At 46.4% G+C, this 13,320-nt stretch overlaps 1 protein-coding gene across 3 annotated transcripts in view; it reads left to right on the forward strand.

The window, feature by feature from the left end:
- Positions 1-13,320, forward strand: part of LOC138645542 (large neutral amino acids transporter small subunit 4-like) — a 46,494-nt gene that overhangs the window by 24,406 nt on the left and 8,768 nt on the right. For 2 of the 3 annotated variants that reach the window (XM_069734936.1, XM_069734933.1), the window contains exon 6: positions 11,411-11,503. The exons of the other annotated variant lie outside the window; for it this stretch is intronic. In XM_069734936.1, coding sequence (XP_069591037.1) covers positions 11,411-11,503 — 93 coding nt within the window. The remainder of the gene's footprint in view (positions 1-11,410; positions 11,504-13,320) is intronic. 3 annotated transcript variants of the gene reach the window in all.

A 13,320-nucleotide genomic window follows, 5' to 3' on the forward strand; every position in this document is an offset into this window, starting at 1 on the left:
ATTGTCTTGTTGGAAGACAAATCTCCGTCCCAGTCTCAGGTCTTTTGCAGACTCCAACAGGTTTTCTTCAAGAATGGTCCTGTATTTGGCTCCATCCATCTTCCCTGTCCCTGCAGAAGAAAAGCAGGCCCAAACTATTCTGACTCATGGATATGTAGAACGTAGTGGTGCCTGGATAGACCCTTCTTTTTAGGCGCTTCCGTATTCACCTGTACTCACGTTCATACCGATTAATCAGACAGCTTAACTCAGCCACGATCTCATGTAAGAAGACTCCAGGAAAAGAGGGTTGCTTTAACTGAAATTCTTGTATTATGATGAAAGTAGCAGGTAAAAAGGAATATTCAACAGAGGACATGTAGTAGGATGCATACAGATGGAGGAATGATAACAAAATGGAGAATAAGGGCGTGAACAAACATACATCACAAGACTACAGTGAGAGAGTTGGGACAAAATACAGGGAAAGGCAAACTTCTGCCTAGAAAGAAGGAACGAACACAAGCAATGCAAACATTGAATGATTTCCTAAGTCGTGAGACATGACACTCCCCGTCTGAAGTCCTTGGATTTCACGATGTCCGTAATTCTTCGAAGTCGTTCGAAGCTGAAAATGAAAAACAAGAGGAAAGAAAACATACATGCAATAATAAACATCTAAGATTTTAAAGTCCAAACTCGTTGTTGTCGACCTGTAGATCAAACCGAAAGATAAGTCCAAATATATTAAACCCATCTTCAGATTGGGGAAGCCGCAAACATGCCAACTCTTCCACCAACCCAGAATCCAATGGGAATGTTAACAGTTCAATCCAATGGAAAATGTCAATATTCAATAAACTGGGAGATGAGGAGGAATGCTCCCCGCCGTAAGCAACGTCCAGGAGCATGTTCAGTTCATGTGATGTCCTCCTTTCGTAGAAGCAGCACGAGTTCAGTGACCGGGCGGAAGAAGATTCGGGTAGAGCCCCCTTTTGTCACCTTAACTTCTACCTTACGAGTCTTTCCGTCCTCACTTGGTAGGACCTTGGCGATAAGTCCCATTGGCCAGTCATTGCGATGAGCCTCTTTGTCCATTAAGAGAACGAGGTCTCCTTCTTGGAGATTGGGACTGGGTGTCTGCCATTTGTGACGGTTTTGAAGCAAGTGCAAATATTCGGTCTTCCAGCGATGCCAAAACACGTTAGCCAGATGTTGTACTTGCCTCCACTGACGTTTGTAAATGTCCTTGCTATCGAAATTCCCAGGCGGAACTGTAGCAGCTCCAGTCTTCTGTGTAAGAAGTGTAGCTGAAGTAAGGATCGCTGGAGCATCGGGGTCGGATGATACTGGAACCAAAGGTCTAGCATTTATTATGGCTGACACTTCTGCAAGAAAAGTGACCAGAACTTCATGAGTAAGGGGAAGTTTATGGTCCAGCAACATGGAGTCGAGGATCCTTCGTGCAACGCCAATCATGCGTTCCCAAGATCCACCCATGTGTGAAGAGTGTGGAGATGTGATGCCACTGCTCAGGGGTAGAAAAACTTCTGATGCGCTCTACTCTGTTGCTCACATATGTATAGAACTGCTTCGTTTGGTTGTGTATGTACCCGAGTACCACCCTGCTGTCTGTGTAGAAGGTAAAGGAATCAATTGTAATGTCCATTTCGTCTCGTATAACTTCAGCAATTTCTACTGCCAATACCGCAGCGCAAAGCTCGAGTCTGGGTACAGAGTGTGCAGGCTTTGGAGTTAATTTGGTCTTACCCAGGATGAAACCACAATGCACCTTATTGGCTCCTAAGGTCATCAGATAAGCTACTGCGGCTATGGCTTCAGTAGATGCATCAGAGAAAATATGGACTTCTCTTCTGATTGCAGTCATAGGTGGTCTTGGAGAATAACAACGTGGAACTTGGAGTTGCTGTAAGAACTCCAGAGACTTCTTCCATGCTTCCCACCTTTGCTGTTTCTGAGTTGGAAGCGGGGTGTCCCAATCCGTGTTCTCGGCCGTAAGCTGTCTTAACAGTATCTTGCCTTGAATAGTGACGGGTGCTACAAACCCGAGAGGATCATAGATGCTATTTATGACAGATAGGACTCCTCGTTTGGTAAAGGGTTTGTCATAGGGTGACACTTGGAAGGTGAAGGTGTCCCGTTTGATATCCCACAGTAGACCAAGGCTGCGCTGTGTTGGAGGAACATCAGAACCCAAGTCGAGGTCTTTTAGGTTTGTGGCATGGTCCTCAGATGGAAACGCGTTCATTACCTCTTGACTGTTAGAGATAATCTTGTGGAGTCTGAGGTTTGATGTGGATAGCATTTCCTGTGTCCTGGAGAGTAGGTCAATAGCATCTTCACTTGTGGGTAAGGACTTGAGCCCATCGTCCACGTAGAAGTTCTTCTCTACAAATTGCCGAGCATCGGATCCGTACTCTCTCTCACCTTCCTGGGCTGTCCGTCTCAGACCATAGATCGCCACAGCAGGTGAGGGACTATTCCCGAAGACATGGACCTTCATCCGGTAGTCTATGACCGGATTGTTGACATTGTTGTCTTTGTGCCATAGGAACCTAAGATAATTTCTGTTGTCTTCTTTCACGATGAAGCAATGAAACATCTGCTGAATGTCGGCCATTATGGCGACAGGTTCTTGTCTGAAGCGGATCAATACTCCAAGGAGGCTATTGTTCAGGTTGGGCCCAGTTAGGAGCAGGTTATTGAGAGAGAGGCCTTCAAACTGAGCGCTGGAGTCAAACACGACTCTGATCTGATTAGGTTTGCGAGGGTGATAGACACCAAAGGATGGAAGATACCAACATTCTTCTCCCTCCCTCAGTGGTGGCGCAGGTTCAGCATGATCTCTGTCAAAGATGTTCTGCATAAAGTCAATGAAGTGCTTCTCCATCTCTGGTTTCCTCTTTAGGGTACGCTTTAAGGATGAGAACCTTGCAGTTGCTTGCTGCAGGTTGTTCGGCAACCTCACTCTTGGGAAACGAAAGGGTAAAGGAGCTACCCAACTGTTGGAGTCATCTTGAGCAAATTCTGTATTCATAACCTTTATGAACTCTTTATCTTCCCTTGTGGGTGCCAACTTGTTGTCACTACTTGTAGAGTCGAACACTGATGACCCGAGGTTTTCATCCCAGGGCTGGTGCGTGTTCATGTTGTTGAAGGATTCCTGTTGCCAGTTGGTGTTGCTCACTTTCTCTTTCACCCAGTAGTGATGTGGGCATGGTTGGAAATGGGTGCTGCGACCATTTGACAAGATGTGTGTTTTGTAAGAGGAGATGTTGTTAGGTCTCTTCATCTTGTGTATGCAAACGTTGCCTACGATTACCCAGCCTAGATCTAAGCGTTGGGCAAATGGTGCGTCGTGTGGTCCGTTAATTTGCTGACGTACCTTGTGCAGCCGGAGAATGTCTCTGCCCAGCAGAATCAGGATATCTGCTTTGTTGTTGAGGGCTGGTATCTTGTTTGCTATCCTCTTGAGATGTTGATGATGAAGAGCAGCCTCTGGCGTTGGGATCTCTTCTCGATTGGATGGAATCTGGTTGCACTCGACCAGTGTAGGTAACGGTATCTCGACGGTGTTCTCGAGAGATGTCGCTGTAAGGCCACTGGCCCTTCTCCCAGAAACCTCTGTAACACCACTGCAGGTACCTAAGGTGTAAGGGTAAGCATTTCCCTTTAAGTTAAACATATCAAAGAGTTCTGACCTTGCAAGTGATCGGTTGCTCTGATCATCCAGAAGGACATACACCTTCACGGCTTTCTCTGGGTGACCGTTGGGATACACGTTCACCAGGCAAATCTTCGCACAGGACTTGTCCCAGAGGTCTTCTCCGCAGACTTCTGTGCATGAAGAAGATATTGTGGTATGGCTTGCAGTTTGAGCTGCGTCCTCCCCGCCATGGCTCATGGTGAGGGAAGGAGTAAGTGTAGAGTCAGGACGGAATGGGTGGAGTGCTTGTACGTGGTCCTCACTGTCACACTCCATGCACTTAATTGTAGTTTTACAGTCTTTAGCAAGGTGTTCAGTAGAAGCACAACATCTGTAGCATACCCCGAACTTCTTTAGAAGCTCCTTGCGTTCTTCGAGCGGTTTCTTCCTGAAGCCGATGCACTTTTTTAAGGGATGTGGCTTCTTGTGGATGGGACATTCACGATTTGGGTTCTCTATCTTTTCACCCTTGTTACTGTTGCCTGGGGCTGATGTTGGTAAGGGAAGAATATCCGTCTTCTTCACTGACACTGGACCCCTGCGGTTTCTGTCATTCGAGCGTGCGCTGACGTACTTAGAAGGAGGTGAAGCTGGGCCACTGGATTCTTCGTAGGAAAAGCTTGGGTCGTTCTTACGCTCTGCCACGTCTTTTATAAACTCACAGAAGTAGGAGAATGGAGGAAATGACACTTGATGGTCTTTCTTGTATTTTGACCCTAGTGTAGTCCACTTTTCTTGTACATTGTACGGTAGCTTGGAGATAATGGGATTTACTCCACGAGCAGTGTCCAGGTAGCTGAGGCCAGGTAGGTGGGTGTCTGCCTTGGCCAGCTGGAGCTCTAACAGCAAGTCACTGAGCTCTAGGAACTTTGAACTGTCTTTGCTTGATATCTTTGGAAAACTCTGTAATCGCTTGAACAGTGCATCCTCTATGGCTTCTGGACTGCCAAAGTTTTTCTCTAGTCTTTCCCATGCAGCCATGAGACCAGCCATTGGATTACTGATATGTACAGACCTGAGTCTCTTGACACGCTCTGTGGATTGTGGTCCTAGCCATCTGATTAGCAGGTCCAGCTCTTCGGTAGCAGTGATGCCGAGGTCACTAGTTACGGTTCTAAAGGCATTTTTCCAACCTCTGTAATTTTCAGGTTGGTCGTCAAACCTTGTGAGACCGGTTTTAGTAAGTTCGCGGCGAATCATGTACCTTGCGAAGTCGGACATGTCTGTTCTTTCTGACTTAGGATGCACAAATGTAGGCTGAGCAGTGTTGTACATAGGGGTGGAGACGTCCTGGCCTTGAAACATGGGTAAGTATGGAGTGGCATATGCATTTAGTCCAGCAACCGGTTTGGTGGGTATAGTCTCTGCTACATGCGGAGCTGGCACTGCGCGGTTGTCGAGAGTATAATGACCTGCCGGCATATTGGGTTGCGTGTAGATAATAGCCTGTGGAGTTTGGTGAGATGCGGGGTCTTGGCGCATACTGGAATACGAAGGAAGTTTAAGTTTGGGAGCATTGTACTGACCTTGAATGTAGGGTTCTGTAAGTGGATCGGCATCCTGGTGCCCTGGAGAAGCATGAACGCCATCAGGAATGTTAGTAATGGTCTGCGGTTCGCCATTTTGGCTTAGCACGTAGTCTCTTGTGCGTTCAATAGGGTCTTCTGCCTCCACTTCACACAAACTGATGCTGTCTCTTTGACTCCCACTGATAGCTCGCTCCAGGATCCTTAACTCTGCCATGGCTGTCGCGTGCTCGCATTCCTTCTCCAGAGCTTCCTTGCGTGCTGCATCCGCATCCATTTCTGCTCTCTTTTGTGCTGTGGCTGCATCCATTTCTGCTCTCCTTTGCGCAAAGGCAGCTTGTATCTTAGACGTTTCAGCCTTAGCACGTGCTCTTATAAGCTGCTCGCTGAGAGTGGAATATTTTGATGAACTAGACCTAGATGAGCGTTTTGAGTGCTTGGACAATTTGGATGAGCGAGTTGATGCATCTGGTGTCCGTGCAATTTTAGCCTCTAACTTGGTTTTAATGTCATGTACAGTGCAGTCTCTTTCAGAATTAAGCTGCTGGAAACTTTGCAATTCGTTTAAAGTCTCTGGCAGATTCAGTTTTTTCAGGAGAATAATGTATTGGTCAGTCTTCTCCATATACATTTGGTATGCTGTGCATAATTGTTCTAGGACTCCCTCAAGTGGTAACTCATGAGAAGCAGGCCTTGATACAGTGTCTATGTGATTCAGCACTTTCTCCCACAGTGAAGACACCTCACTATATACGACACATTTTGCAGTCTCTAAATTCTCCATGACTTTCCATGTAGGTTTGACTGTACGTTTTCCCCTTTCACTAGCTGGTGGATGGGGATCTGGGTCTCTTTCCTGTGTTTGTAATTCTGGTAGGGACATTGTATTCCTTGCTTCAGACATGATTTGATTGCAGGCAGGAAGAGTGGAGGATGAGGGTTATACTTCTCCCTGTTTATCTGCAGTGCGTGCTTCTATGCATGCTGGGGTCTGGCTGGGAACTGGGTTAATATCTATCTGGGAAATGTCCTTTTCCACTGAGGTTCAGCACAGACCTTGAGTTACTGTCTCTGAAGGCAGGCTATTCCTTTTTACTATTCTGACTCATGGATATGTAGAACGTAGTGGTGCCTGGATAGACCCTTCTTTTTAGGCGCTTCCGTATTCACCTGTACTCACGTTCATACCGATTAATCAGACAGCTTAACTCAGCCACGATCTCATGTAAGAAGACTCCAGGAAAAGAGGGTTGCTTTAACTGAAATTCTTGTATTATGATGAAAGTAGCAGGTAAAAAGGAATATTCAACAGAGGACATGTAGTAGGATGCATACAGATGGAGGAATGATAACAAAATGGAGAATAAGGGCGTGAACAAACATACATCACAAGACTACAGTGAGAGAGTTGGGACAAAATACAGGGAAAGGCAAACTTCTGCCTAGAAAGAAGGAACGAACACAAGCAATGCAAATATTAAATGATTTCTCAAGTCGTGAGACATGACACAAACCATGATGCTGCCACCACCATGTTTGACAGTGGGAATGGTGTGTTCAGGGTGATGAGCTGTGTTGCCTTTATGTCAAACATATCATTTAGCATTGTTGCCAAAAAGTTTGATTTTGGTTTCATCTGACCAGAGCACCTTCTTCCACATGTTTGGTGTCTCCCAGGTGACTTGTTGCCAACTTTAAACAACACTTTTTATAGATATCTTTGAGAAATGGCTTTCTTCTTGCCACTCTTCCATAAAGGCCAGATTTGTGCAGTGTACAGCTGATTGTTGTCCTATGGACAGACTGTCCCTCCTCAGCTGTAGATCTCTGCAGTTCATCCAGAGTGATCATAGGCCTCTTGGCTGCATCTCTCATCAGTCTTCTCCTTGTTTGAGATGAAAGTTTAGAGGGACGGCCGGGTCTTGGTAGATTTGCAGTGGTATGATCCTCCTTCCATTTCAATATGATCGCTTGCACAGTGCTCCTTGGGATGTTTAAAGTTTTGGAAATCATTTTGTATCCAAATCCAGCTTTAAACTTCTCCAAAACAGTATCACGGACCTGCCTGTTGTGTTCCTTGGTCTTCATGATGCTTCACACAGAACCCTGAGACTATCACAGAGCAGGTGCATTTATACGGACACTTAGTTACACACAGGTGGATTATATTTATCATCATTAGGCATTTAGGACAACACTGGATCCTTCAGAGATCCACAATGAACTTCTGGAGTGAAAATAAAGGGGCCGAATAATATTGCACGCCCCACTTTTCAGTGTTTGAATTTCCACTAAAACTTAAAATAACCAATAAATTTCGATCAACTTCACAACTGTGATCCACTTGTTGTTGATTCTTCACCAAAAATTTACATTTGGTATCTTTATGTTTGAAGCATGAAATGTGGGAAAAGGTTGAAAAGTTCCAGGGAGCCGAATACTTTCACAAGGCACTGTACATATCAGTAATCTGTGAAGTCAGTGTATCTAATCCTCTCCTGTGTGATACTGACTGCTGAGCTGTGTATCTAATCCTCTCCTGTGTGATACTGACTGCTGAGCCGTGTATCTAATCCTCTCCTGTGTGATACTGACTGCTGAGCTGTGTATCTAATCCTCTCCTGTGTGATACTGACTGCTGAGCTGTGTATCTAATCCTCTCCTGTGTGATACTGACTGCTGAGCTGTGTATCTAATCCTCTCCTGTGTGATACTGACTGCTGAGCCGTGTATCTAATCCTCTCCTGTGTGATACTGTCTGCTGAGCTGTGTATCTAATCCTCTCCTGTGTGATACTGACTGCTGAGCTGTGTATCTAATCCTCTCCTGTGTGATACTGACTGCTGAGCCGTGTATCTAATCCTATCCTGTGTGATACTGTCTGCTGAGCCGTGTATCTAATCCTATCCTGTGTGATACTGACTGCTGAGCCGTGTATCTAATCCTATCCTGTGTGATACTGACTGCTGAGCCGTGTATCTAATCCTCTCCTGTGTGATACTGACTGCTGAGCCGTGTATCTAATCCTCTCCTGTGTGATACTGACTGCTGAGCCGTGTATCTAATCCTCTCCTGTGTGATACTGACTGCTGAGCCGTGTATCTAATCCTCTCCTGTGTGATACTGACTGCTGAGCTGTGTATCTAATCCTCTCCTGTGTGATACTGACTGCTGAGCCGTGTATCTAATCCTCTCCTGTGTGATACTGACTGCTGAGCTGTGTATCTAATCCTCTCCTGTGTGATACTGTCTGCTGAGCTGTGTATCTAATCCTCTCCTGTGTGATACTGACTGCTGAGCTGTGTATCTAATCCTCTCCTGTGTGATACTGACTGCTGAGCCGTGTATCTAATCCTATCCTGTGTGATACTGTCTGCTGAGCCGTGTATCTAATCCTATCCTGTGTGATACTGACTGCTGAGCCGTGTATCTAATCCTATCCTGTGTGATACTGACTGCTGAGCCGTGTATCTAATCCTCTCCTGTGTGATACTGACTGCTGAGCCGTGTATCTAATCCTCTCCTGTGTGATACTGACTGCTGAGCCGTGTATCTAATCCTCTCCTGTGTGATACTGACTGCTGAGCCGTGTATCTAATCCTCTCCTGTGTGATACTGACTGCTGAGCTGTGTATCTAATCCTCTCCTGTGTGATACTGACTGCTGAGCCGTGTATCTAATCCTCTCCTGTGTGATACTGACTGCTGAGCCGTGTATCTAATCCTATCCTGTGTGATACTGACTGCTGAGCTGTGTATCTAATCCTCTCCTGTGTGATACTGACTGCTGAGCCGTGTATCTAATCCTCTCCTGTGTGATACTGACTGCTGAGCCGTGTATCTAATCCTCTCCTGTGTGATACTGACTGCTGAGCCGTGTATCTAATCCTATCCTGTGTGATACTGACTGCTGAGCTGTGTATCTAATCCTCTCCTGTGTGATACTGACTGCTGAGCCGTGTATCTAATCCTCTCCTGTGTGATACTGACTGCTGAGCCGTGTATCTAATCCTATCCTGTGTGATACTGACTGCTGAGCAGTGTATCTAATCCTCTCCTGTGTGATACTGACTGCTGAGCCGTGTATCTAATCCTATCCTGTGTGATACTGACTGCTGAGCCGTGTATCTAATCCTATCCTGTGTGATACTGACTGCTGAGCCGTGTATCTAATCCTCTCCTGTGTGATACTGTCTGCTGAGCTGTGTATCTAATCCTCTCCTGTGTGATACTGTCTGCTGAGCTGTGTATCTAATCCTCTCCTGTGTGATACTGACTGCTGAGCCGTGTATCTAATCCTCTCCTGTGTGATACTGACTGCTGAGCTGTATCTAATCCTCTCCTGTGTGATACTGACTGCTGAGCCGTGTATCTAATCCTCTCCTGTGTGATACTGACTGCTGAGCCGTGTATCTAATCCTCTCCTGTGTGATACTGACTGCTGAGCCGTGTATCTAATCCTCTCCTGTGTGATACTGTCTGCTGAGCCGTGTATCTAATCCTCTCCTGTGTGATACTGACTGCTGAGCCGTGTATCTAATCCTATCCTGTGTGATACTGACTGCTGAGCTGTGTATCTAATCCTCTCCTGTGTGATACTGACTGCTGAGCCGTGTATCTAATCCTATCCTGTGTGATACTGACTGCTGAGCTGTGTATCTAATCCTCTCCTGTGTGATACTGACTGCTGAGCCGTGTATCTAATCCTATCCTGTGTGATACTGACTGCTGAGCCGTGTATCTAATCCTATCCTGTGTGATACTGACTGCTGAGCCGTGTATCTAATCCTCTCCTGTGTGATACTGTCTGCTGAGCTGTGTATCTAATCCTCTCCTGTGTGATACTGACTGCTGAGCCGTGTATCTAATCCTCTCCTGTGTGATACTGACTGCTGAGCCGTGTATCTAATCCTATCCTGTGTGATACTGACTGCTGAGCTGTATCTAATCCTCTCCTGTGTGATACTGACTGCTGAGCCGTGTATCTGATCCTATCCTGTGTGATACTGTCTGCTGAGCTGTATCTAATCCTCTCCTGTGTGATACTGACTGCTGAGCCGTGTATCTAATCCTATCCTGTGTGATACTGACTGCTGAGCTGTGTATCTGATCCTATCCTGTGTGATACTGACTGCTGAGCTGTATCTAATCCTCTCCTGTGTGATACTGACTGCTGAGCCGTGTATCTAATCCTCTCCTGTGTGATACTGACTGCTGAGCCGTGTATCTAATCCTATCCTGTGTGATACTGACTGCTGAGCTGTATCTAATCCTCTCCTGTGTGATACTGACTGCTGAGCCGTGTATCTGATCCTATCCTGTGTGATACTGTCTGCTGAGCTGTATCTAATCCTCTCCTGTGTGATACTGACTGCTGAGCCGTGTATCTAATCCTCTCCTCTGTGATACTGACTGCTGAGCCGTGTATCTAATCCTCTCCTGTGTGATACTGACTGCTGAGCCGTGTATCTAATCCTCTCCTGTGTGATACTGACTGCTGAGCTGTATCTAATCCTCTCCTGTGTGATACTGACTGCTGAGCCGTGTATCTAATCCTCTCCTGTGTGATACTGACTGCTGAGCTGTATCTAATCCTCTCCTGTGTGATACTGACTGCTGAGCCGTGTATCTAATCCTCTCCTGTGTGATACTGACTGCTGAGCCGTGTATCTAATCCTCTCCTCTGTGATACTGACTGCTGAGCCGTGTATCTAATCCTCTCTTGTGTGATACTGACTGCTGAGCTGTATCTAATCCTCTCCTGTGTGATACTGACTGCTGAGCTGTGTATCTAATCCTCTCCTGTGTGATACTGACTGCTGAGCCGTGTATCTAATCCTCTCCTGTGTGATACTGACTGCTGAGCTGTGTATCTAATCCTCTCCTGTGTGATACTGACTGCTGAGCCGTGTATCTAATCCTCTCCTGTGTGATACTGACTGCTGAGCCGTGTATCTAATCCTCTCCTGTGTGATACTGACTGCTGAGCCGTGTATCTAATCCTCTCTTGTGTGATACTGACTGCTGAGCTGTATCTAATCCTCTCTTGTGTGATACTGACTGCTGAGCTGTATCTAATCCTCTCCTGTGTGATACTGACTGCTGAGCCGTGTATCTAATCCTATCCTGTGTGGTACACTGTAGCAGACCCTCTGATGTAGCCCTGTGTCTGCTCTCAGCTTTCTCACCTCCTGGAGGACGTCCCGTTGCTCTTCTCCTCTCTGGTGATTGCGAGTTTCTCTTCCTCAGCGACAATCTTCACCCTCATTAAGGTAAAACCGAACTTGACGACGTCGGTTCTCACACCGTGGCACTGTGTCATATACACTGTATATATATATATATATATATATGTATATATATATATATATATATATATAAATCATTCAGCCCCTGGTGTATACAGTGCTCTGTCCCTGGTGGCCTAGTGGTGTATATAGTGCTCTGTCCCTGGTGGCCTAGTGGTGTATATAGTGCTCTGTCCCTGGTGGCCTAGTGGTGTATATAGTGTTCCATCCCTGGTGGCCTAGTGGTGTATATAGTGCTCTGTCCCTGGTGGCCTAGTGGTGTATATAGTGCTCTGTCCCTGGTGGCCTAGTGGTGTATATAGTGCTCTGTCCCTGGTGGCCTGTTGTGAATTCTGTTGTCAAGCTCCCTCCTGTGGTCATGAATGGTACTTCGGCTGGTTCTGTCCATGGGCTTCCTCTGGTAGTTGTGAGTGGGGCTGCGGCTTCTGAGTTTCCTTCCACAGGTGACGAGGTTAATTCGTTAGCTGGCTGCTCTATTTAACTCCACCTAGATCATTGCTCCATGCCACCTGTCAATGTTCCAGTATTGGTCTGTTCGCTCCTGGATCGTTCTTGTGACCTGTCTTCCCAGCAGAAGCTAAGTTACTGCTTGTTTTTCTCTGGTTTGCTATTTTTCTGTCCAGCTTGCTATTTTGATTTTTGTCTTGCTTGCTGGAAGCTCTGGGACGCAGAGGGAGCGCCTCCACACCGTGAGTCGGTGCGGAGGGTCTTTTTGCGCCCTCTGCGTGGTCTTTTTGTAGTTTTTTGTGCTGACCGCAAAGTAACCTTTCCTATCCTCTGTCTGTTCAGTAAGTCGGGCCTCACTTTGCTAAATCTATTTCATCTCTGTGTTTGTAATTTTCATCTTTACTCACAGTCATTATATGTGGGGGGCTGCCTGTTCCTTTGGGGAATTTCTCTGAGGCAAGGTAGGCTTTATTTTTCTATCTTCAGGGCTAGCTAGTTTCTTAGGCTGTGTCGAGTTGCATAGGGAGCGTTAGGAGCTATCTACAGCTATTTCTAGTGTGTGTGATAGGATTAGGGATTGCGGTCAGCAGAGTTCCCACGTCTCAGAGCTCGTCCTATATTATTAGTAACTATCAGGTCATTCCGTGTGCTCTTAACCACCAGGTCCATTATTGTACTTACCACCAGGTTATAACAGTGGCCTAGTGGTGTATATAGTGCTCTGTCCCTGGTGGCCTAGTGGTGTATATAGTGTTCTGTCCCTGGTGGTCTAGTGGTGTATATAGTGTTCCGTCCCTTGTGGCCTAGTGGTGTATATAGTGCTCTGTCCCTGGTGGCCTAGTGGTGTATATAGTGTTCTGTCCCTGGTGGTCTAGTGGTGTATATAGTGTTCCGTCCCTTGTGGCCTAGTGGTGTATATAGTGCTCTGTCCCTGGTGGCCTAGTGGTGTATATAGTGTTCCATCCCTGGTGGCCTAGTGGTGTATATAGTGCTCTGTCCCTGGTGGCCTAGTGGTGTATATAGTGTTCCATCCCTGGTGGCCTAGTGGTGTATATAGTGCTCTGTCCCTGGTGGCCTAGTGGTATATATAGTGCTCTGTCCCTGGTGGCCTAGTGTTGTATATAATGCTCTGTCCCTGGTGGCCTAGTGGTGTATATAATGCTCTGTCCCTGGTGGCCTAGTGGTGTATATAGTGCTATGTCCCTGGTGGCCTAGTGGTGTATATAGTGCTATGTCCCTGGTGGCCTAGTGGTGTATATGATGCTCTGTCCCTGGTGGCCTAGTTGTGCATATAATGCTCTGTCCCTGGTGGCCTAGTGGTGTATATAGTGCTT

This window comes from Ranitomeya imitator, chromosome 7 (assembly GCF_032444005.1).
Source record: "Ranitomeya imitator isolate aRanImi1 chromosome 7, aRanImi1.pri, whole genome shotgun sequence".
NCBI classification, from domain to species: Eukaryota; Metazoa; Chordata; class Amphibia; order Anura; family Dendrobatidae; genus Ranitomeya; species Ranitomeya imitator.